This window comes from Cornus florida, unplaced genomic scaffold (assembly GCF_030987335.1).
Source record: "Cornus florida cultivar Cherokee Brave unplaced genomic scaffold, ASM3098733v1 CherokeeBrave_3.0.0_Hap2_Chr02, whole genome shotgun sequence".
In the NCBI taxonomy this organism is placed as follows: Eukaryota; Viridiplantae; Streptophyta; class Magnoliopsida; order Cornales; family Cornaceae; genus Cornus; species Cornus florida.
Genome location: NW_026775572.1, coordinates 38423418 through 38449072, shown reverse-complemented (window position 1 = coordinate 38449072; position 25655 = coordinate 38423418). Strand labels below are relative to the sequence as shown.

Sequence of the window (25655 nt, the reverse complement as noted above, 5' to 3'; positions counted from 1 at the left end):
GAACTTTCTGTTACAATTTCATGTGTTTAGCCTGAGGTTTGTTTCTGGGTTATTAGGTTCTCTTTGGGGTTTATGCCCTTTTGTTTACCGTGTTTTCTCTGTCTATACAACTTTAATTTACTGGGGAAAAAAATTATATATATATATATATATTTCTAAAGCTAAGTTTTACAATTGTGTGCGGACAAAATGTAGTATCAGTGTTGGTCATCCAATATTATGGTCACTTTTTTTTTTTTTTTTTTAAAGCAAACTCGCAGATCTATGCGCCACTTAGGCATGAACCCAAACCTCTCCTTTGAAGAGGTGAGTTTATAGCAGCTGGCATATTGCTCATTTGTATCTTAAGGTACCTTGTTGAAGGAGTTAAAGCTCAAAATGAGGATTGAAGCATCGTGAAGGTTCAAACTTAGATCAATTAATACGGTTGCCTAAGTCCTCTAATAAAAGAAGAAGTTTCATTAAAAAATACAATTGTTATTATATTAGTCAACATAAATTTATTTAATTGGGAAGTTTATTTCATCAATACTTCATTTTCTTTTCTTTAGCTAAAAATACAAATAATGTTTTATATTTCCTTGAATACAAATTGTATAGGGTAAAGTGCAAAAAAATACCTGAATGGTGTTTGAATTTGCAAATAACTTCCCTGAACTATATTTTACGCATAATACCCCCCTAAACTATCACATTTTATTGCAAAATATCTTAATACCCAAACTATATTTCATTAAATGACCATAATGCCCGTTCTTATTGAATTATATTTAATCTATTTTTATTATTTAAATAAATTATGAAAAAAAATCATACTAATATTTAAATAAAAAAATTTAGTAGAATTTTAAAAAATATATATTATTATTGTTTAAAATTTTAATGAATATATTACATAAAAAGGTAGTTTTTTAATTTAATTTTTTTTTCCTTTTTATGATAAATTGATACTAATAATAAAATTAAGGTAAATATTATAATTAATATTTAGATAAGAGAAAAGATAATAAAATAATTTGGTAAAAAATGAAAATTTTAATGAGTAAGGGTAAAATAGTATTTTGTGATGGATTTATCCTTAATTGCAACAAATCAATAGTTTAGGAGATAGTTTTTAGTTGAGAGAGTTATTTGTAAAAGGGTAATAGTTCATGGGGATTTTTTACACTTTACCCCATTTTTTTGTTTTTTGTTTTTTTTTTCTTTTCTGAATGGGATAATTTATAAAATAAAAAGAAGAACATTACAAAGTCTTAAGGAGGCATTCCCCTTGTTACATCACATGACTAGAATAAGCTCATTTTCAATAAATGCTAAACAACAATAAAAATAAAAACCACAGCATCAAGAATTAAAAATGATTAACAAATCCTCAAGTCTAAGTTTGAGATATGTAATGACATCCCAAACTATAACTCTAGTAGCATAAGTAGCAGTATCCTGTATTGTATTCCATGATGGAGAACTGAATTTCGAGTGGATCAAATCTTCCAAATGGTGACAGCAAACAAGGCACACAGCACTGTTGATTTTGTAGATTTGACAGCTGAATGCTGAAGAAACCACTCTGTCATCTGTGAAATGGAGAAGAAATTGGGCAAATCCATCTGAAAAATACTAGCTAATTCTTGTCAAATTGCAACAGCATAGTTACAGTTACAAAATATGACAGACAGGAGCAATAACCAGACCACGTTTCTGCAGATTCACATAGGTGAGATTCTTATTATGCAGTATAATTGTGACACCCACAGCTATTCTAGGTCTGCAGTGACCGCAGCAAAGAGAACTCCATTGAATTGTCTATTTTTTTAATCTACATAGACTCCAAGCTGCTTTCAAAGAGAACCTGCCATGTTTCCATGTAATTGTGTCAGTCCCAGCCTGCAATTGTATTCTTTGAATGACAGTGCCCTTATTATTATTATATTAATATATTTAAAGGTGATCTATATTAAACCCCTTTTTTATTTGGGTTATATATGCATTAAACCCCCTTTTCAAATTTTTTTCCCTAAAAAATCCCCCCTGACTATCCAAGGGGGGTGACTTAACAAACAGATGTTTGCTAAAAGAGAACTTGACTTAAATATCCATTAGGCCTATTTGAAAATCTATTTTGTGGGTGCATCTTGTTTTTTTTTTAAATAAATAACCTAAACTACAGTATTCATAGAAATTAACACTTCTATTTTTGTTTTTTGTTTTTTTTAATATGTTAACATTTTACTAGATTGTCAAGTTCACATTAGTCACATGGAAGGAATAGTATTTTTATAAAAAAAAAAAAAAAAATCTATTTTTAAATATAAAAAGAAGAAGAAGAAGAAGAAAAATGATAACGCATAAATAATATATATATATATAAAGGAAAAAATTTAGGCATTATTTCTCATAGTGTCCCCTTAAAAAATCTGTATAAAATGAATATCAATAAAAATGAGAGAATTGAATGCATAAAATAATTCTCAAAATATATATATATATATAGCAGATAAATTTCAAGCTAGGAAAATTCCAGATTTATATAGGTTTGAAGGCTGGATGGAAACGCAAATATAGTATAAATAATATTTAATGGTACATATTATATATAATATTATAATAGTATATATAATAAATAAATATTTATATGATGGGTCAATAAAAGAAGTTGAGCAAGAAGAAGAGTACCTGCTGATGCAATGGTGGAGGATATGCGACTAAGAATGAGAATGGAGTAGATATATATGTTGGTGTTATTAAAATAAGTATAGGGGTATTTTTGCCTAAAAAATATATGAGAAAACTCAATGTCTAAGCTGCTTCCTTTCAGCTAAATTCTGTCAGTTAAATCACCCCCTCAAATAGTTGAGGGGGAGTTTTTTTGGCAAAAAAAATAAAAAATGAATTTTAGTACAAAATGCAGATAAAAAAGGAAGGTTTAATGCAGTTCACCCCTAAGTCATATAGAGCGGGAGCGAAAGGGCGAGAGCGGCATATTCCAAAAAATCTTAGAGCGGGAGCACCATGAAAGCACTGCGTTATAAACTTATAAAATATTCATTTATAATAGTAAATATTTGTTTTAAATAAATTTCATGCAAATAAAAAGACAGAATAGTGAATCAAATATAAGTTCATTACAATCAATATAACTTGTTTTATAAAAAGTAAACATAACAGTGAATAGGGAATAACAAATAAAATAATAATAATAATAATAATAATAATAATGAATTTAATTCATTTTTATACATTTAACCTGCTTTAAGCTCTCAAGATGACAATCATTATCTTTGAAATAGCAATGTTCAAAAGCAAAAGGAAAAGACAACAATACTTCAGTTTACAAATACTACTACTAAACTTTAAAACAAACATGAAATATCCAAACGTCTCCAAACTTCCAAACCCAAAAGCAAAATGAGACTACAAAAACAAAATGTTAGAGACTATTTTTCTGCAATCTAGTTGATTCGTGGCCTCTTGCCTCGGGAAATTTCCTCTTCATGGCTTGTTTGAGACATGTTAAAATAAGTACTAGATGTTGCATTATCTAGAGAAGAACTTGAAGCCGCAATCTCATCAGCATAGAGTGTAGCTTGCTTCCTTTTCTCGGTACTTTCTAAATCATTATCCAAATCATCTTCATAAGCAAAATCATCCTAGAATATGAAAAGTTATTCCTTCTTTTTTTTTTTTACTAATGAATATTGAAGGTAAGTATTATTAAATTTAAACTCTATTATTTTATTATTTGACCTATAAAGAACAGAGTTTACACAATTAAATTAAATTGGTTACTTTTTGACATAATTAACCTTATTTGGTCGGTTTAAGTTGGGGTAAAATTGAAATTTCTCAAGATTCACATTAAATCCAGTAAATTTATTTTCCAAAGTCGTCAAATTCTTGAACAAAATACGCAATTTTTTATTACACAATTCATCAAATTGAATATTAAAAATTGACGAATTCAAAAACATGAGAGCATGAATTTTTGACGAATTCGCTCTTAGAACACCGATTCACGAGCGGAGCAATGGAGCGAAGTTAGCTCTGATGTAGCGATTTTGCTTTAGGACTTAAATAGTAAATATATTAGATATGAGAAGGCCTAATTTAGCTATTTTGCTATAGGCCTCAAATAATTTCAAGTATGTCCGGTTGAAGTATGGAGAAGAAAAGTATAATCGGAATATTTTAAGAATGTACTCTATAAGGTTCAATCACACTTATAATTAATTAACCGATTAAATTATCAACTTGTTAATAATCAAGAGTTTAAAATCAATAATAATAATAATAAATAAATAAATAAATAAAAAGCAAATATATGTACCTATTCACTTCCCTCGGAGTGTCACAAGATACCGCTGCCATTCTTTATGTGATGCGTATGATTAAAGTTAAAGGGCTTTTGAAATTGTTCACAAGTTTATATTGACAATAGAGGCGAGTGGAATTGCTTTCACGTCCTGTGAACTTCCAAAATAGTCAAAATCAATGCTTTGTTCATCTTTTTACCCAATTTGGCTTACAGTCATACTGAGGCTTTGTTTGGTTTGATAGAAATAATAAGAAAAGAAAGGAAATGAATTTTGTTTCAATACTTTAAAAGTTTTTTTCTTTCTGAAAGGTAAAGGTAAGTGTAAGTGTATACTTTAGAAGTTTGTTTGGTAGTTAAGAAAAGAAAATTTTTGAGAAAATATTACTGTAACTACCTAATTTTCTCATAATTTTTTTCATAAATGATAATTTTTTTAATTTTTAAGAGAAAATTTCATACTAATCAAATACACGAGGAAAAGCTTATTTTCCTTTCATTCGCTTAAGTGTCTAGTTCTTTCATTTTTCACTATTATTTAAGATATCATGTCAGCTATTCTTCAAATTCAACAGTTATTGTTTTTGTTTGGAACTTTCTGTTACAATTGTTGGAAATGTTTGATGAGGCAATGAAGTTAATAATGGGAACACCAAAAAGCTTTGAAGTTGACATGTTTAGACCACTTTTGGGGTTAGGTTCAAAGATGACCGTAAGCACTAAATTCCATAATGCCAGTGTGTAGAGTGTGTGTTTATGCAGCTGATGTCATTAGAGAATTGGTTGTTGTTAGTGGGAGAATGCTTGAAATGTCCTATATTACATAATCCATTCCTACAAATATTACAATAAAAATATAAATAAATAAATGGGATTATTACATATAAATGGGGTTAGGGCACCATATTTACTTAGAGGCTGAGTCAAAGTCCCATAGTTTCCCTAAAATGAGTTTGACCCAAAAGCTGAGGTGGCACATGGATTTTTACTGTTTAGAACTTGTGGTGCCTAAAATACCCTTCCCCTTTTTTTCTATGTTGGCTAAAATGCCCTTTCTCCATATTTTAATATATTAACCTAATTGCAGCCCTAGCATTCGTTCAATGCAGCCCTCTCTCTCTCTCCGCCTCTGTAAAATCTAAAAGAGAAGAAAGCTTCTCAAAAACCCTAGTTGCTTCTTTACTATTGGTGATTCCACCCATCCCCTAGCTAGGAACTGTAACAGCGGAACAACCAAGACTGCCCGATCCTTGGCCGCATCAGTCGAATCGAGAGTGGGTACAGGTACGCCAGTGCTTTTCTTTGGCTATCCCAGCTATCGAGCTAGACTAATTGACACTGCTTCACTCCCTGGTCTTTCTTTCTCTCTGAAGGCTTCAACGAGAAAAGAGGGGTTAATCTTGGCCCAGAGAAAGTCAGGCTAGCAACGCCCAAATAAGATGCCATCTCTTTCCCCGTCTCTGTAACCCAGCCGTAGCGGCATCCCCACTTCTCAAGTTCAGATTTCTACTATTCTTCTAACTCTTAACTTATTTCCTTCATGGCCTCCCTTCAGGTTCGTCTCTCTCTCTCTCCCACACACACACACAAACATATTGTTCTCAATCTCACTGCATAACTAGCTCTTACGATTTTAATTTTTTGTTTAATTTAAAGTAACTGTTATGCTTTTATTATTACAATAAGCTTATGTAAACTCATTTTGTTGTTGATGGTACTATTCATGCATCATTAAGAATTTATTGGCAAAAGAAGGACAATTGAGAATCAATTTAGTGCTATCTAAAACGTAATGGAATTATTTGTTCCCATGGAGTCCAAATGTCCCCATTCCTTTCCATGATTATATAGTATTGTCATTCTCATCATTTTATCAGTTAAAATAAAATTCCCATATTAGGAAACAAGAATAAAAGATGCATATTTCATCATTAATAAAGCATGTATAGACTTGAAACTTGAATGGCAACCAGTTTAGATGGAGGCCAAACACAAGTTCATGGTGATATATATGTGTGTGTGTGCATATATGAAATTTCAATGTCAATTTATAATTCCCTTGACAAAACCCCACCTTTAATAGTGCATGACCTGTAATATGTGAACACAGAAGTGTTGCCTTCTGACATGAACAGAAGGTGCTAAACACACATCACCATACACATAAAAGGTGAATCTTGTTATATTTGAATATCCTATCCTTGTTGTAGAGACTTAAGTAGTAAGAAAGTATAAAATAATAATAATAAAAAAAGTGTCACTCACTTCTTATTTTGCATTATATAGTATGGGTGAAATCCAGTATAGAGTCAATAAGTGTTTGACATAGTAATTCTCAGTTGGAAGAAGTAGCCTACTTCTACAAATAATAGTATTACCATATCCACTATGGAAATTCTCCAAGAAAGATATAAAAGGTCTAGGAGGAAAAAATTATGAATCAATGCAGAATGTAGCTCAGGTTATAAAGAATTATACTTAAGTCATTCACTTAAGAGAAACGGAGTCTATAGTCTAAAATAAAGAGAGTACAGTAAGGAAACTGGGAATTTTATATAGTTAAGTTGAACATCAAACCTTCCAATTAGGGGGGCAAACTTTGTCAATGACAAGCACATGATTGTCCCACTCCTCTACGACTGTAACCAAAAGTTTCCTTGTGAATCTGCAATAAAGAACAGAAACACAGTTAGCTATGACTTGCTTAGGCAACAATAATAGAATTAAATTAAGATTATTTAACTTAAATAATCAATGGGCTAATTGCAAGATTAGTTTGCTGTACACCAATTTTAGAGGAGCTGAAAGGACCTCTTCTTCTGAGATACAAAAAACAAAGAATAAATTCATTTCATTAGAAATAATTTTTATTGGAAAAGGGAGATGAAATATGAACAATGATGAAAAGAATTAGATTTCAGTTTTTGTGGTTGCAAATTATAACACATATGGATACCAAGTAGCATAACAGAAGAGTAATAAATTCTTATAGAAGGAATGTTAAAAAACATAGAGAGCCAACAAATGATTAATTCATTTATGCCTCAAAACACGGTTCTTCTACCACATTAAATATCATGTCTCACCAATCCAAACCTCCACACCTCCTACATTGACTAAAGCTACTACAATTCCAGAATATTCGCCTAGGTCATCTGTAGTTCATTCTGAACTACACAAATATTTTTAGATTATAATGGAATTGGTGATATTTGAGAAAAAGTCTAACGAAAATGTCCAAATTACGTACATAAATAAATATAAATGACCAAAATATACACATTGCCTCACTCAAGCAGTGTTACTGTCGGTCCCCAATGTCCTAGTCATGTCACCTAACCTACCTTGCCTAATAATAAGTTTATCAATCGACCAGAACGCATGAGTACAGGATCCAAAATATCAGCTGTATTTGTTACCTGCAATTCATGAGATTATGAAATACTGAATTACTAACTCAGATAATAATTTAAGTTAACTGAAATTTTATTAGTGAAGTAGCTATTTGTTGGTGGCATCTGAAGCATGGTTCATAGACACGGGCACAGATGAGTCTGCTATGACTCAGCCGGTGAGGAAAACTATAATCTGAAGACACTCAAAATGTAGAAACCATAGCCCAAAATTATATCTGACCCTTCAACAAAGTAAGAAGTTCTGAAGATACAATCTCCATGCCAAAAATGTGGGGACCAAATAAAACTCTGCTAATTATTGAATTCAAAACCTTCTAAATGCTCACAATTGCCTGAACGTGTGACCAGAAAACTAAAAGTGTGTTTAATTAAAGGCAAATATAAAGACCTTTATCCGTTCATCACTATTAAATCCATCAAGCTGATTGAGTAACTCTAACATTGTCCGTTGGACTTCCCTATTCCTACTGACTTCACTGCATTGAAAGAAACAATTTACAATCAATTAGTCACATTATGACGGAACTTCTTAAGTATTCAATCCAAAATCCACTACACCAAGATTCAGAAAATTGCCAAGGCAGATTAGAAAATTACACATAAAATAGAGATATGGCATACCTGTCAAACCGCTTTGTGCCTATAGCATCAATTTCATCTATAAAAATAATGCAAGGAGATTTCTCCTTCGTAAGCTGAAAAGCATCACGAACAAGTTTTGCTCCATCCCCAATGAACATCTATGAGCAGTACACGTATGATATACTACTTCAATTGTAAAAAATAAATCCTAATAAACACTTAAATAAATCAACCAAGAGATATTCTTTGCTATGGATGTCAAAAAAGTATAGGAAATTTATTTTTATAATTCTGAATAATATTCTTGTCAATTTTACCAACTGGAAAAGTGAGTTCCATATAACTACTCAAGTCATTTACACAAATGTCATCTCCTTAGTTTAAGACCAAATACACTTTAGCAGAATTTTTTTGTTTACGAGTCCAAACGTCTCTTAAGATCCAAACCAAAAGAGTAAATTTCCATTATACAAACAACAAACAGAAATAAGACACAATATATCCATTTCCTGATGTACCAAAAAAGATAAAAAGGGAAAGATCAAGTACATGAATACTTGATGCAAATTCATCAAAAACAATCAAAATCCTAAACTAAAAAAAAAACATATGTTTCGAAAACTGAATTGACAGGCTTTTCAGGAAGGGAAAACAAAAATCTTTGGAATCTCTAAAGTTAAATATGATAAGGATTATTACATATAAATGGGGTTAGGGCACCATATTTACTAAGAGGCTGAGTCAAAGTCCCATAGTTTGCCTAAAATGATTTTGAGCCAAAAGCTGAGGTGGCACATGGATTTCAGCAAACTCAACAAGAAGATTATGTTCCAACCACATAACTTACAACTTCAAAGACAACAAGAGGTGGACAAAAAAAAGGATGCCAAAAACTTCAAAGACAACATAAAGATTAAAAACTTTAATTTGTCCACTAATGGAAAAATAGTGTGTGTGTGTGTGGTGTCAACAAGAAGTGGACAAAAAAAAGGATGCCAAAAACTTCAAAGACAACATAAAGATCAAAAACTTTAATTTGTCCACTAATGGAAAAATACTATGTGTGTGTGTGTATGTGTGGATCAAAAACTTTAATTTGTCCACTAATGAAAAAATAATGTGCGCGCGCGCGTGCGTGTGGGTGGGTGTGTGTATACGTGCGTGCATGTGTGTGTGTGTGTGTGTGAAATCAGAAACTTTCTAACAATGCAGCGACTGTCAAAAAAGACAGATAGTTTTAGCAATTATCTATAATGCAGCGACTGTCAAATAAGACAGATAGTTTAAGCAATTATCTAGAGATAAGTAAACCTTTGAGTCAATAGTCTTTTCGCTCTTACAAGATGTTTGGCTTCCAAAACATGATTTATATGTCAATGTTGATTGATTTGGTGTTCAATATGTCTAACAATCAAACCAATATCCTGCCCATTGGGTTTATAAGCCCAATATTGTGGAAGCTGCTATGGATAAGACTAGGGCTACTCATAAATGCAACCCAATCTTTGATTAATAGCTGGAGTCGGGGTTTCCTTTGTGGTTTTATGGTCTAGTAGTCTCTAAATTTTCCCAATATTGCAAAACTAAGATTGTTTCTCGAATGTTGAAGCAAATTGTTGGATACTTCTTCTCATATATTTGCATTCTCCCCTTATTTTTTGCTATCATGCTTATATGAACTGAAAAATTCATGATTGGCATTATGCTTGAGACTTGGGCTTCTCCTCATTGTTGTTAAAGGAGTTCTGCCTCTACCTCTCACCTTTTCGTATTATAAAAACTGGTTACTCTTTCAAAATTGGATACATGATCTTTAGTGATAGGATTATGGGTCACACCTAAACTTTATGTATTTGTTGTGGGAAAAAAAAAATGTACAACCTGTTCTCAAATGCTGTGTTTTTGGAACTTTGGATTTTTTTCTGTAATAATATTTTGGAAAATTTAATTAGTTGATGTATCTTATAGATTGTCTATAGCAATGTAAGAAACAAGTAAATCAGCTCTGCATACTACTTACCTAAAATAATATTACAAACACAAACATATTTATAATGATGTTACAATTGGTGCTACTTTTTTTGTTCTTCATTTCTTGTGGAAGGATGTTTCCATCTTTAGTTGATTGATGTTCTAATGGTTAGCATCCAAGATTGTAGCGGAATTGAAATAGTGACTTGGTGCTGTGATTATGTTTGATAGTGGTTATTTATAGCCTCTAACCTTTTGTCTTAGGATTACTTTTATGGTCATCAATTTTACTTTTCCAATTATTAGTGGTGAGAAGTTCTTACTATTCTCCTTCCAATTCTGAACCTAGGTTGGATTCCACCAAAGGATCATATATCAAGGACTGGGCTAAATGGGAGAATCAATTACGAGAGGTTCTATTTGGCAATGCTTAATATCTTAATTCTATACAGGTAAATATATAACGTTTGTGTTTAATAGCTCCATATCGCCTTCAATTTACCTTCCGTATTAGATCAGTAGTTTGATTTTATGTGCACTCACCTGACCATCGTCAAAATCCACTTAAGTTAATATCATTTTTATGTGGCGCTTCTAACACCTATGTTAAATGGACTCTTCAAAACTAGTGAAGCACCCATGTCGGACACACGATACTCGGACATGGGTATGGGATATGTGTCCGACACTTTTTGTTGGACATGCACTTGAAAAGCATATCTACTAATTCAATTTTATTATATTATTACCTTTAAAATGAGTGAATGGACACAATGTTGCATGAAAACATCTTTAAAAAAAAAAAATAGTATACAATATGAATATTTAGTTGTGTCCACTATTTGGATATTTGACACGTCTAATGCGTGGATACATATATATACCCAACACAGGTTTCTAGGTCCATTTAACATAGTGTAACATATTTACACACCTACAAACTATTATTTAAGTACTTCAGTTCCTTGCCTCCTTTCTGCCAAAGCGAGAAATGGAGGAAATGTCTTTTTGGTAATTGGAGTTCTTGTAACTGGCTTGTGGTGATCAACATAGCTTCTGCACAATATTTATCTTTCCAGGTTCTGTTTGAGTTTGTTGTTAAACAAGTGTTGGAACAACTAAGAACTATTGCAAAGGGTGGTTATTTAGTGACAAGTGCTGAGAAGAGGAAATTGGGGACCATTGTTTTTGCTGATGTCAGCCTTTCTGTCAGTGAAATCCAAAGTCTTCTCAAGAAGGTGAGTAAATATATAGTTTCTGCAACACTAGATTCCTATTTATTTACACTTATATGTATTCACGCATGAAGTCTGTTTCCATATCCTATACTCATGAAAAGAAATTACCTGGTTTAATGTACAGGTGGACGTTGACAAGTTACATGCTATTATTGCTTCAAATTTGCTTTTAGATGACAATAACAAAATGAAAAATTTTGTAAAGAATGAAGCACTTTATACATGTGGTTAAGCACGTTGATTTCAAGTAAGCTTCCATCAGTTTACTTGTGGTTAGTAATTTATTTATTTATTTATTTTTATTTTGATGACTCTAACATTACCTCCATCAGCCAACACGGTACCATTTACCTCAAGGAACCTCACTATCTCCATCTTAATCCATCAAGGCGTATAAGATGTAATTTCCTCGACTTCTAATATAATTTTTTGCTGTACAACAATTTCTTAGTATAACTAAGTTGTTAGTACTATAGCTCAATGTTCAGTTGCATTTTTTCATGTGATATATTTGTCAAGAGCTCCAATGGAAATATTCAACCTCTTAAGTAAACTCAAAATTATTATGTAATTGTTCAAACATGTTTTAAAAGCAGTACTGCTAAGTTGGATAATGAGGTTAATTGCAAGGTGTTGGGCAAATTATAAATTCTTTTTTAATTTTGATGATTCTTTTTAAAATTATTATTATTATTCAAAGTTTCAAATTGTCTGTTTTTATATTGCTTTTGTTTCTTATTATTATTATACAATGCCTTAATACTTTAATTTTTATTGCATGTGACAGTCACAGAGATAAAATGGTTATTTGTTCCAACTACACAAAGACAAAAAGAATGCATGTCCATTAAATACACAAACAAAAGGACTCTCACTAGGACCACACAAAGGATAAGGGCAACAAATTGGTTTACCACAGAACAAGGAAATACATACCTATATTTGCCCAATTGAAAGCTAGAGGAAGTGGGATAGGAGGATCGTTGAATTTTCTAAAAAGTACTTGAAATGATGTGGGATATGGGACATTTGTAATGTTAAATAGTGTCAATTTTTTTGCATATATTTTGCAATCTGTTGGTGTTAGCTATTTTTTAAGTGTTAAAGAAGAGTAGCTTTGCAACTTTTGATTGTGGATTAGGTTGGTATGTTTTTGCAACTATTGTATGGCTTATTATACTGGTATCTACCTTAGATAGAATCAAATGAAGTTATTCTTTTGGGTTTTTATGAATTAGTATTGTATGGTTTATTATATTAGGGTCTCACTGAATTTTCTTTCACTATTATATTAATGTACTAATTTCAAATTTGATCGAGTTTAAAATTGAAGAAGTTTAATGAATGAAAAATTGGCCTGTTGTTTCCTTGGTTCCATGTTGTCGATAAATGGATAATTTAATCTCAATAGTTGTCAAAGAAATAACACACTATCTCAATAAACATATATGTGTAATGTGATTAAGTTGCATATTACATCCATAAACAGCTCCATTAGCACCATGAATAACACAAAATATTCTCCAAGCTAGTTAAGCGAGTGTTTAGAAAACGTGGTACCTTGACGCCAAACAGTAGTACCTTTAGTTCAAAAACGTGGTACCTTTGGGATAAAAATGGTACCTTGACGCTAAGAACTTATTTTTGCAATTGAGAATGGTATTACACCCCACACCGCTAATTAAATTGCACATTACATCCATAAACAGCTGCATTAGCACCATGAATAAGTGTTTAGAGAAAACGTGGTACCTTGATGCCAAAAAGTGGTACCTTCAGTTCAAAAACGTGGTACCTTTGGGAAAAAAGTGGTACCTTCGCAAAAGGGACTTATTTTTGCAATTGAAAATAGCATTACACCCCACACCGCTAATTAAATTGCACATTACATCCATAAACAGCTGCATTAGCACCATGAATAAGTGTTTAAAGAAAACGTGGTACCTTGATGCCAAAAAGTGGTATATTCAGTTCAAAAACGTGGTACCTTTGGGAAAAAAGTAGTACCTTCGCAAAAGGGACTTATTTTTGCAATTGAAATAGTATTACACGCCACACCGATAATTAAGTTGCACATTATATCCATAAACAACTGCATTAGCCCCATGAATAAGTGTTTAGAAAACGTGGTACCTTGACACCAAAAATTGGTACATTCAGTTCAAAAACGTGGTACCTTTGGAAAAAAAGTGGTACCTTCGCAAAAAGGACTTATTTTTGTAATTGAAAATGGTATTACACCCCACACCACTAATTAAGTTGCACATTACATCCATAAACAGCTCCATTAGCACCATGAATAAGTGTTTAGAGAAAACGTGGTACCTTGACTCTAAAAAGTGGTACCTTCAGTTCGAAAACATGGTACCTTTGGGAAAAAAGTGGTATATTCGCAAAAAAGACTTATTTTTGCAATTGAAAATGGTATTACACCCCACACCACCAATTAAGTTGCACATTAAATCCATAAACAGCTCAATTAGCACCATAAATAAGTGTTTAGAGAAAACGTGGTACCTTGACGCCAAAAAGTGGTACCTTCAGTTCAAAAACGTGGTACCTTTGGGAAAAAAGTGGTACCTTCGCAAAAGGGACTTATTTTTGCAATTGAAAATGGTATTACACCCCACAACGCTAATTAAATTGTGCATTACATCCATAAACAGCTCCATTAGCGCCATGAATAAGTGTTTAGAGAAAACGTGGTTCCTTGACGCTAAAAAGTGGTACCTTCAGTTCAAAAACGTGGTACGTTTGGGAAAAAAGTGATACCTTTGCAAAAGGGACTTATTTTTGCAATTGAAAATGGTATTACACCCCACACCGCTAATTAAGTTGCACATTACATCCATAAACAACTTCATTAGCACCATGAATAAGTGTTTAGAGAAAACGTGGTACCTTGACGCCAAAAAGTGGTACCTTCAGTTCAAAAACGTGGTACCTTTGGGAAAAAAGTGGTATCTTTGCGAAAGGGACTTACTTTTGCAATTGAAAATGGTATTACACCCCACACCGCTAATTAAGTTGCACATTACATCCATAAATAGCTCCATTAGCACCATGAATAAGTGTTTAGAGAAAACGTGGTACCTTGACGCCAAAAAGTGGTACATTCAGTTCAAAAACATGGTACCTTTGGGATAAAAGTGGTAACTTTGCAAAAGGGACTTATTTTTGCAATTGAAAATAGTATTACACCCCACACCGCTAATTAAGTTGCACATTACATCCATAAATAGCTCCATTAGCGCCATAAATAAGTGTTTAGAGAAAACGTGGTACCTTGACGCCAAAAAGTGGTACCTTCAGTTCAAAAACGTGATAACTTTGGGAAAAAAGTGGTACTTTTGCAAAAGAGACTTATTTTTGCAATTAAAAATGGTATTACACCCCACATCGCTAATTAAGTTGCACATTACATCAATAAATAGCTCCATTAGCGCCATGAATAAGTGTTTAGAGAAAACGTGGTACCTTGACACCAAAAAGTAGTACCTTCAGTTCAAAAACGTGGTACCTTTGGGAAAAAAAGTGGTACCTTTGCAAAAGGGACTTATTTTTGTAATTGAAAATGGTATTACACCCCACACCGCTAATTAAGTTGTACATTACATCCATAAACAGCTCCATTAGCACCATAAATAACACAAAATATTTTTCAACTTAGCTAAGCGAGTGTTTAGAAAATCCCGCAATGCCTAGACTCCAAAAAAGGGACTTATTTTTGCAATTGAAAAAAAAAATTATACACCACACCTATAATTAAGTTGCACATGACATCCATAAATAGCTCCATTAGGGCCATAAATAATACAAAATATTCTCCATGCTAGTTACGCGAGTATTTAGAAAACATGGTACCTGGACGCCAAAAAGTGAGACCTTTAGTTCCAAAACGTGTTACCTTTGGAAAAAAAAAATGGTACCTTCACAAAATGGACTTATTTTTGCAATTGAAAATGGTATTACACCCCACACCGCTAATTAAGTTGCACATTACATCCATAAATAAATCCATTAGTGCCATAAAGAGTACAAACTTTATTCCAATTTAGCTAACTTGAGGGAATGAATAGTACAAAATATACTCCAACATCACTTGAAACATTGTTTCTTTGCTAATTTATTTTATTTTATTTATTTATTTATTTATTTTTATTCTACAAGATATCTTAAAAACAATTATTCTCTACCTGATAGGTAAAAAAGCTGCTTTTAAGCCAGTTCCATTATGGAATAGTACTTTGCAAAAAGTTCTCCTTACCTGATTAGTGTCCTTAGTTCTTTAAAGTTTTTCTCCCGGAATGGAGCTCTCAACGACTGCAACTTCCACCAGCATTCCTTAAGCAATTTGATAGAGTTTTACCTTCCAAGTCTATAATTAGGAGTTATGCAAGCAAATTGTGGCGGGTTGAAGTGAGAGAGGTTAACAACACAAAATATTTTTACAAGGGTTGGCATGAATTTATGGAAGACAATTCACGAGAGTTCAAAAATTTCCTAGTATCTTATTATATATAGTGAGGAGATTTCATAGTATTTTATTATATATGAAGGAAGAACATTTGCTGGTTGAAGACAATGGCAAGCAGCAAATTCCTATACGTTGGAGGGGTCTCATGGCCTCACGAAGTCGTGAGGAGTTAAAAATGGAATAGTTTCAAATATGAGGAGTTAAAAATGGAATAGCTTATAATGCTATAATGAATAGAAGCCAAATAATAGCAAAATAAATACAGGGTACATTTGTAGAAACATAATCAAAACATTTATTGAAGGAAAAATAAATACACACTTGAACACATTGAAAAATAAATACACACCAAATCTCGATGGAGGGGATAACGATTATATGCCAGGTTAGTGTTACATAAAAAAATGAACCATCGATATGAGGAGTTAAAAATGGAATAGTTTTGAGAACGATTGAGAATGTAAAACAACTACTTTCAATCCACGCATCTCTTAACGAGTACTTTCGCTCTATATACTTTCGGTCCATACATCAACAACTGAGATTTATTAGTGCTAATGTTATGGTTTTGTGCATATGCCATATGTCTACTTACAAAGCCCAATTCATAGACATGTGAATGAATTTTACCCATATCATGATTTAACAAAAGGAACTTACACATCTCTCTCTTTGGCATGATAGGGGTGTCTTCATAATAGTTCTCGTGTTTATACACCTAGCACCACTATTTTTAACTTTAGCCATGTGATGATAAGATGAGAAAGTGGGTTGGTTTTGTGTATCTACAAGAGCTGATTTTTTCAGTGAGAATCCTATTTTGTGACTAGCCATGTGATTGAACAAAAAGCCAAATATTGTAAAACAGCTTTAGACCATAGCAGATAAAGAGGTATGGTCACATCATCAAGAAAAATCCTTAGTGTTTGAAAAAGTTATAAATAGTGGCATTGTTGTCATGAGGCAGAGTATTGGCATCCCTATTTGTAAGTGCAATTTACTCATCTAATGTTTTTATTTTAACAAAACTATTATAATGTTAATTTCTTTTTTAAATAGATTTCTAAGTGCACTTTGATTATGTAGCATCTTTATTTTTTCTCATATTTAATCAAAGCTATTAAAAAATCTATATGTTAGATGTTGCAGGAATGAGAGCATTTCCATTGCAAAGAAAATGCATAAGGATCCAACTGAAGTTATTCAAGCCATCACTAATAATCCAGACTTATTAGTTGATTCAGAGTCATTAGATTATTCAGATCTAGGGGATGATGACTTTGTGATTCCACCTCCCCGTTATTGCTCAAAAAAACTTAAAAAAAACTTAGTAGTTGAGTTTAATTTTATGCAGTATTTATATGAAATGTATGAATATTTACTAATTTTATGCAGTATTTTTATGAATTCCACTTCCCCGTTATTGCTAAAAAAAACTCAGTACTTGAGATTTACTAGTGCTAATGTTATGGTTTTGTGCATATGCCATATGTCTACTTACAAAGCCCAATTCATAGACATGTGAATGAATTTTACCCATGTGATAATTTGACAAAAGGGACTTACACCTCTCTCTCTCTTTGGCATTATAGGGGTGTCTTGCATAATAGTTCACGTGTTTATACACTTAGCACCACTATTTTTAACTTTAGCCATGTGATGATAAGATGAGAAAGTGGGTTGGTTTTGTGTATCTACAAGAGCTGATTTTTTCAGTAAGAGTCCTATTCTGTGACTAGCCATGTGATTGAACAAAAAGCCAAATAATGTAAAACAACCTTAGACCATGGCAGATAAAGAGGTATGGTCACATCATCAAGAAAAAGCCTTAGTGTTTGATGTTATGAGGCAGAGTATTGGCATCCCTATTTGTAAGTGCAATTTACTCATCTAATGTTTTTATTTTAATAAAACTATTGTAATGTTAATTTCTTTTTTAAATAGCTTTCCTTCTATAAATTATTTATATCATTTGGATAATCTTTAAATTATTTCATCCATCATTTTTTCAAGTTGTGCATGAATGGTGTCTACCTATCACTACAAAAAAAAAATTCATTCTACAATTAAAAAATTCATCATTTACTAATGTTCCAAAACAATTCACCATTCATCAATGTTCCAAAACAGGAACTAAATCCATTTGTCAAGAATATCATCAATTTCCTAGCACTTCTATTTAGCAAATTTATAAACCTTCTAGCACTTGAGTTTCAGTCTGCACTTGTCAAAAAACCACCTCATTGTCCATGGTACAAAATCTTAGCAAGTAACTGCATCACACAAGTCTCAAATTCAGTATGCTAATCACAAAAGGGAAAGAACAAGATTGTCATTTATGAATCAAATAGATATCATCATCATTGACAAACAAAATGTAGCGAAGAAACTACTACCAAAAAGTACGAACAAAATAACATACATAAATAAACAAAATCAAGACAAGAGAGACCAATTAATTTGGGCATTTGGCAACTTAATTCCACCTACTCCTGATAAACAATACTGCTTTCCCATACAATTAATAATCAAACCCTAAATTGGGTAATGGAGGTCTAAATCCCCGTGACCCGTTTTGTATTTTCATGTAAATTTTGGTATACACCTAGAGAGACTAATTAATTATATTGGATTCTCAACTACAGGTATAATTTAACTTGATTATCAGTGAACAAGATATGTAAGCAGTAATAAACTAAATAGTAAAGGGAACCAAGATCCAATATAGGATATTTTCAGCAAAGGGTAAGAAAACAGGATCATAAAAGAATTGGACAAAGAACCTGCAACTATATTTCAAGATTAACAAGTTAAACATCACCTTTTGAGCCTTTAATTTCTTTCATAACCCTACTTCGGGATCACTCCTACACCAACACAGTTTTTTTTTTTTAGTATTTTCTTCAACAGTATCCTAAAGCCATCATCCATACCAAGATAGTTTTTGGTTTCTTTTAATTTTCTAATACAGTTGTCAAATTAAATTAAATTTAAAATGACGAACCGACATTTTTTTGTGGTCCAAAACAAAATCCTCTTTCATTAATTAAGGTCACATAATTATGAAGTTCTAGCTTGTCTACTGTCTTTGATGAATGAAACAATTCTAGGAAGAGAATATCTAGTTTCTCACTACAAAATAGGTCAACTTCTTATAATAAGCTATGAAATCAAGTGATTCCTATCAATTGTCCATTCCACAACTGGTTTTAGGAAAACACTAACCCCACCATAAGCGTGACTCATCCTCCTATTCCAACCACCTAGTAATGAGATGGTGTCTAGACATTTATAATTGATAGCTACTCACAATTGATCACATCAATCAATAGCAATGCACTAGATGAAACGAGACTAGGCTCAAATGCTTGCACAATAATAGAAGAGACGACATATCAAAACGTATTATGCGCTATAAGTAATTATAACCCTTATACCTAGGGCTATAACTTGGGCTAGCTAACCCAGCCCAACCTAAGCCCAACTTAGAAATTTTAAAATTGAGGCTTTAGATTCACAAATCAGGTTTATGTTCGGGTTAGATTTTGTCAAAATCCAAACATATTCGAGTTGGGCTGGACTCAACTCGAACCCCAAATTTTTTCCACCATTCTAATTACATATTATGGCTTTTTTAGTTTTTTGTTATTTGGAATCCATATTGTTCACAAGCATGGGCGAGGGACTTGAGGACTTGGGACCGGTTTGGACCTTGTAATTTAGCAAAATCAATGATGGGAAACTTGAGATTAAGCTGAGACTGGTATAGTTTTCCTTCTTAGGGTCGGTCTGAAATGGGCAATATGTACTTCTTAGGGAATTTTGTAATACCATTTTCACACAAATGCTCCACTCAAGGCTTCCTCTCTTATTTTGAATGAAGAAATGAGAAGATTCAACTAAAGCGTTTCTTATTTTCAGACCAAAGGCTTCCTCTCTTATTCTTCACTATCCTTATCAGCTTTTCTATTTTCTTCACTGTAGGAAGGCTTTTCAATTTTGGCCATGGATGATGAGATTGGGAGTCTTTTGGGGGCTTTGTTATCAGGCAAAAGCTTCAATTTGTACATCTAGAAGACGGGTTTCAGGTTGGAATAAACTAGCTACCCCTATAAGTAAAAGGAGCTTCTCAAGATTGGTTTGCTAAAATGCATGGATATTGACACAGGACACGGACACGGACACGAACACACACATAGACACAAAACAAAAACAAAAAATTAATACACCGGAGGACATAGCGATAAAATATATAAATTTCTATATAGAAGTTATTTTATACTACATATATATTTCAATAATATACACACATAATATTAATGTCGTCAAGATGCAATTTTACCTTCCCTTGCTTGCTACCTTTATTAGGTAGGATAAGGAAAATGATGCTGTATTGAAATTATGTTTTGAATATCTTGTACCTCAATAAATAAATAAATAAAAACACTTGTTTTGAATCCCTCTCTTTTCTTTTTTTTTTCTTTTCTTTTGTTTTTTTGATAAGTAAGGTTGAATCCCTCTCTTGATATTATGTGATACTCGATCCTTGATCTAGACTGCTATATTTAGGATTTAAGTTTCCTCGATTAGGTGTGTTTGTGTGTTCAAGTCTTCCTCTCAAATAAAATTATGCCCGAAACATCTGGGAGAGAGAGTAGAAAAAAAAAATGGATTGGGTATGATTGTTCCAGTATCATGGACATAGCGATAAAAAAGACACTGGAGGACAGAGCTATGATTGTTCCAGTATCATGGACAGTTTCTATTGATTGGTAATAGATCTTCTCAATTATGGTGCTAACAATTATTTTAACAAAAGCAAATAAGTTTCTCTAATGACTTGACTCTTCCATAACCATTTTTATTATTAGATCTCATTAGTGAAATAAGAAAGATATGTTTTGGTGCTAAGAATTTGTTTGGTAGAGATAATGGTTGATTTAGAGAGAATGGGTTCGGAGATGACCTTGGTAGCTATGGATTTGACTGGGATGAAAGATTTTGAATTGGAAACAAAACCAGTGGAAGAGGATTTAGCAGAGTGAGGATTGCTGGAAGATGGAATAATGGCTTCGTGAGGTTTGCTAGAACATTATTCTTCAGACTATCCTCATTTTTCGTATTTCACAACATTTGACTTTTCCATGCTTAATAACATCCACTTAATTCTTCATCAATCCAATTGGGGCTAATTGAATTATCTTTTTGATAAATTACTACTTGATTTATTATAACATCATTTATTCATTTAAATCATTATAATCTAAAAACAAAGGTACTAATCTAAAAACCAACTGAAAATTATCATCCATCATACATTTCTAGTTTACACACCTTTAATTTGATCTCCTCCAAGTACTCCCCGGCTTCTTCTCTAAGATGCAATCGGATTTCAGTTCCACAACCAAGTGGCTTATTCCAAACATCCTCAGAAATAGCAAATGCTCCATCAGCCTTTGATTCCCATACATACCTGAGGAAATAATTAAATAAACATCATATTTCTACCATAAGATAATAACAATTGCTTGAAAATGAAATGACCCAAAGGGACATACTGTTTTTCATCATTATGTTTGTTAACAACTTCAACATAGTCAGCAATAAGATATACTGAGTAGAACCCAACATCAAACTGACCAATGAGATTAAGGTCTCCACTTGTTTGCATTTTCTCCACAAAAGCTGTATAGAAAAGTAAATTTAATCAATGCCCATCATTCCTCAATCCCACAAAGGAAAGAAGAAAAGTCAATGTTGTAATTGGAATACATTCATCCTTTACAAAATAAAGATACCTAAATTTATCAAAAATAAATAAACAAATAAAGATACCTGATGTTCCAGATTTGGCTATGGTTCCCAAGTTCTTAATCAAATCCTCTTTCATCGTACCTATCCCTTTATCACGGCCAGCCTAATAATTTTCTTTTCTTTGTCCAATTTGATCTGTATTTACCAAATTATAAGCTTAACATTTTAATACTCTTTCAAACCATTAAAAGCACCATTATTTAATATTAATTGAAAGTTCAGACTACAAGTACAATACTAAAACCATCCCTTACTAACCTGGATCTCAAGCTTGGTATTACTGTGTCAAACACTTGTTGACTCTATACTGGATTTCACCCATACTATATAATGCAAAATAAGAAGTGAGTGACACTTTTTTATTATTATTATTTTATACTTTCTTCGCTACTTAAGTCTCTACAACAAGGATAGGATATTCAAATATTCAAATATAACAAGATTCACCTTTTATGTGTATGGTGATGTGTGTTTAGCACCTTCTGTTCTTGTCAGAAGGCAACACTTCTGTGTTCACATATTACAGGTCATGTACTATTAAATGTGGGGTTTTGTCAAGGGAATTATAAATTGACATTGAAATTTCATATATGCGCACACACACATATATATATCACCATGAACTTGTGTTTGGCCTCCATCTAAACTGGTTGCCATTCAAGTTTCAAGTCTATGCATGCTTTATTAATGATGCAATATGCATCTTTTATTCTTGTTTCCCAATATGGGAATTTTATCTTAACTGATAAAATGATGAGAATGACAATACTATATAATCATGGAAAGGAATGGGGACATTTGGATTCCATGGGAACAAATAATTCCATTACGTTTTAGATAGCACTAAATTGATTCTCAATTGTCCTTCTTTTGCCAATAAATTCTTAATGATGCATGAATAGTACCATCAACAGCAAAATGAGTGTACATAAGCTTATTGTAATAATAAAAGCATAACAGTTACTTTAAATTAAACAAAAAATTAAAATCGTAAGAGCTAGTTATGCAGTGAGATTAAGAACAATATGTTTGTGTGTGTGTGTGAGAGAGAGAGAGAGAAAGACGAACCTGAAGGGAGGCTATGAAGGAAATAAGTTGAGAGTTAGAAGAATAGTAGAAATCTAAACTTGAGAAGTGGGGATACCGCTACGGCTGGGTTACAGAGACGGGGAGAGAGAGGGCATCTTATTTGGGAGTTGCTAGCCTGACTTTCTCCGGGCCAAGTTTAACCCCTCTTTTCTCGTTGAAGCCTTCGGAGAGAAAGAAAGACCGGGGAGTAAAGCAGTGTCAATCAGTCCAGCTCAATAGCTGGGATAACCAAAGAAAAGCACCGGCGTACTTGTACCCCCTCTCGATTCGACTACAGCCAAGGATATGGCAGTCTTTGTTGTTCTGCTGTTACAGTTCCTAGTTAGGGGATGGGTGGAATCACCAATAGTAAAGAAGCAACTAGGGTTTTTGAGAAGCTTTCTTCTCTTTTAGATTTTACAGAGGCGGAGAGAGAGAGAGGGCTGCACTGAACGAATGCTAGGGCTGCAATTAGGTCAATATATTAAAATATGGAGAAAGGGCATTTTAGGCAACACAGAAAAAAGGGGAAGGGCATTTTAAGTACCACAAATTTTAAACAGTAAAAATCCATGTGCCACCTCAGCTTTTGGGTCAAACTCATTTTAGGAAAATTATGGGACTTTGACTCAGCTTCTAAGTAAATATGGTGCCCTAACCCCATTTATATGTAATAATCCCTAAATAAATAAATAATTGATATCAACTTCTTCAATTTCATTTAAAATCAGTTCATTGACCTCGGATAGAGTGTGGCAAATCAATTATAGACAACAGCTTTTTGGTTATTCCACAAGGATTAATGAAAGATATATATGTCTGTTGGATACTGTCTCAAATTTTAATTAGAATTTGTTTAGAGCTCTAATTTTTAAGAAAGTTTGTTATAAACTAGGAAAAATTATCACCAAGTTCTAATTTTTTTTATTGAAAGACAAATAAGTCCTAAAAACTTCTTTTAAGACTAACAAGTCTTACTTTTGAGATTTTTTTTTTCCATTTAACTTATAAATCACTAAATCTTCCATTTATACCCTTACTAAATTAGATATACTTTTCCTAAATCATATATAAAATTTAGATTCAAATTTTTATATATGCCCTTACAAAATTAGACATAAAATTTGAATAAAAAAAAAATTACATTTTATTGATATTTAATAAAATAATTAATTTTTTTGTATTAAGTGTATCCTACCAAAGAGTTTTTTTAATTGAATTTAAATATTAAAATAATTATTATTTAAACTCATAATGAAATATTATTAAGTAACTAAAACTTAAAAGAATATATAAGAAAATAAATTATATATCAATTCTTAAATAAATTTATAATTACAAATTTTACTTGTATTTAGTTAGAATATAGGGTAAAGTACAGTCACACTCCTAAGGTTTGACAAAAAGACACCCATAAGAAACTTATCTATTTTTTTGGATAAAGTTACCCCTTGAATTTTTAAAAATAGACAAAGACATTTCTTTATATGAATAATTGACCAAATTATCCTTTGACCGTTTAGGAGACTTTTTTAACTTTACAATTTAATATATAAATTTGACCAATCTACCCTCATCAACAATTTATGCATAAAAATAAATAAATAAATAAATAAAACAAAAGTCTCTTCTCTCTCAATAGTATGGAACAGGAGTCTGGCCCATTCAATAGTTTTCAAGAATGGGTTGAGTGTCGATGGTTATGTGGCTCATTCATTGATCACGATGTATTCAAGATGCGGTGAATTGGGTTATGCCCGGAAAGTGTTTGATGAAATTAGGGAGACAGATATAGTGTCGTGGAATTCGATGATATCAGGGTACTCGAAGATGGCCTTTGCAGTGGAGGCGGTGGAATTGTTTGGGATAATGAGGGACGAAGGGTTTGATCCCAACCCAGAAGCATCGGCGACACTTTAGTCCGGCGACACCCAGAAGCATCGATGATAGAACAGATCAGCTAATGGCGTCGTTTTGATTTCTATATCTTGGAAGCGAGGGACTGCTCTTCAAGACTTCCAATCCTTATGTCAGACCAATCTCTCAGGGTTGTTATCCGCAGCACGCAGAGCACCAACAACCGTTTCCCTATCCCAACTCCCTCCACCCATATCAAGAATTTGTTGAATGTTATACTCTTAAGTTATTTCCAGCAACAAGATTTGATGCTGCTTGGCCATAGACATCTGATTCTGAACTGCTTGAACAAACAACCAAAAAAAGTAAATAAAATATAGAACACTTCAAATTCTCCAAGCAAAATGGGTGAGACACGTACGAGAGATTTATATATATCTAGGATACAACAGATGGTCTTAAACACATAAAACAAGGTAAAAATTATAGCAGAAATTGGCAGAATATATATACTCACGAATCAGGAGGAGCAGCAGCAGAGACCGGAGCTGAAGGTGCAGCTGATGTGGTTGAAGACCCACTACTTGATGCATCCTTATTCTACAATTGTTTCAGCAAGCATACAGAATTAGTTCCATATTGAACTCTCGCAAAATTATAAATGCCAAGTTAACTTCCACATCACCATAACATATAAAAACTAAGCACCATATCATGAAAGCTAAATTTTAACTTGGAGAGACAGAGATGAAAAAAAACGTCTACTTTCTTTTTTGTTTTCCTCATCCTTTCTTCCCCCCATCCTCCCCCTTTGATAGAACACCACATGAAAAAAAATATGTCAGACCAATCCAAGGAGCTATAATGCAGGGTATACGAATGAGGAAGAGGGTGGTGGCCGTGGCCGTGGCCGTGGCGGTTGT

General features: G+C 32.7%; 1 protein-coding gene and 1 long non-coding RNA gene across 8 annotated transcripts; one reads left to right on the top strand and one right to left on the bottom strand.

Annotated features, from left to right (window-relative positions):
- The first annotated feature begins 5423 nt into the window (after positions 1-5423).
- Positions 5424-12581, top strand: LOC132294737 (uncharacterized). 4 transcript variants are annotated; one of them, XR_009478188.1, is made up of 6 exons: positions 5424-5593; positions 5683-5864; positions 10628-10691; positions 11358-11516; positions 11641-11763; positions 11849-12581. It is a non-coding gene; the product is annotated as an uncharacterized LOC132294737 (long non-coding RNA). The 4 variants fall into 4 exon arrangements; XR_009478187.1 differs by having other exon boundaries at positions 5424-5864; positions 11849-11916; positions 12304-12581; XR_009478185.1 differs by having other exon boundaries at positions 5424-5864.
- Positions 12582-18051: 5470 nt separating this feature from the next.
- Positions 18052-23318, bottom strand: LOC132294736 (endoplasmin homolog). 4 transcript variants are annotated; one of them, XM_059792705.1, is made up of 6 exons: positions 22876-23318; positions 22066-22130; positions 21829-21942; positions 21552-21678; positions 21328-21466; positions 18052-18266 (listed from the first exon to the last, which is right to left on the bottom strand). In XM_059792705.1, exons 3-6 carry the CDS (start codon positions 21881-21883, stop codon positions 18234-18236), a joined length of 354 nt encoding a protein of 117 aa, XP_059648688.1. In that variant the 5' UTR covers positions 21884-21942; positions 22066-22130; positions 22876-23318; the 3' UTR covers positions 18052-18233. The 4 variants fall into 4 exon arrangements, with proteins under 4 accessions (XP_059648688.1, XP_059648689.1, XP_059648690.1 ...); XM_059792706.1 differs by lacking the exon at positions 22066-22130; XM_059792707.1 differs by lacking the exon at positions 22876-23318 and having other exon boundaries at positions 22066-22869.
- Positions 23319-25655: the final 2337 nt, after the last annotated feature.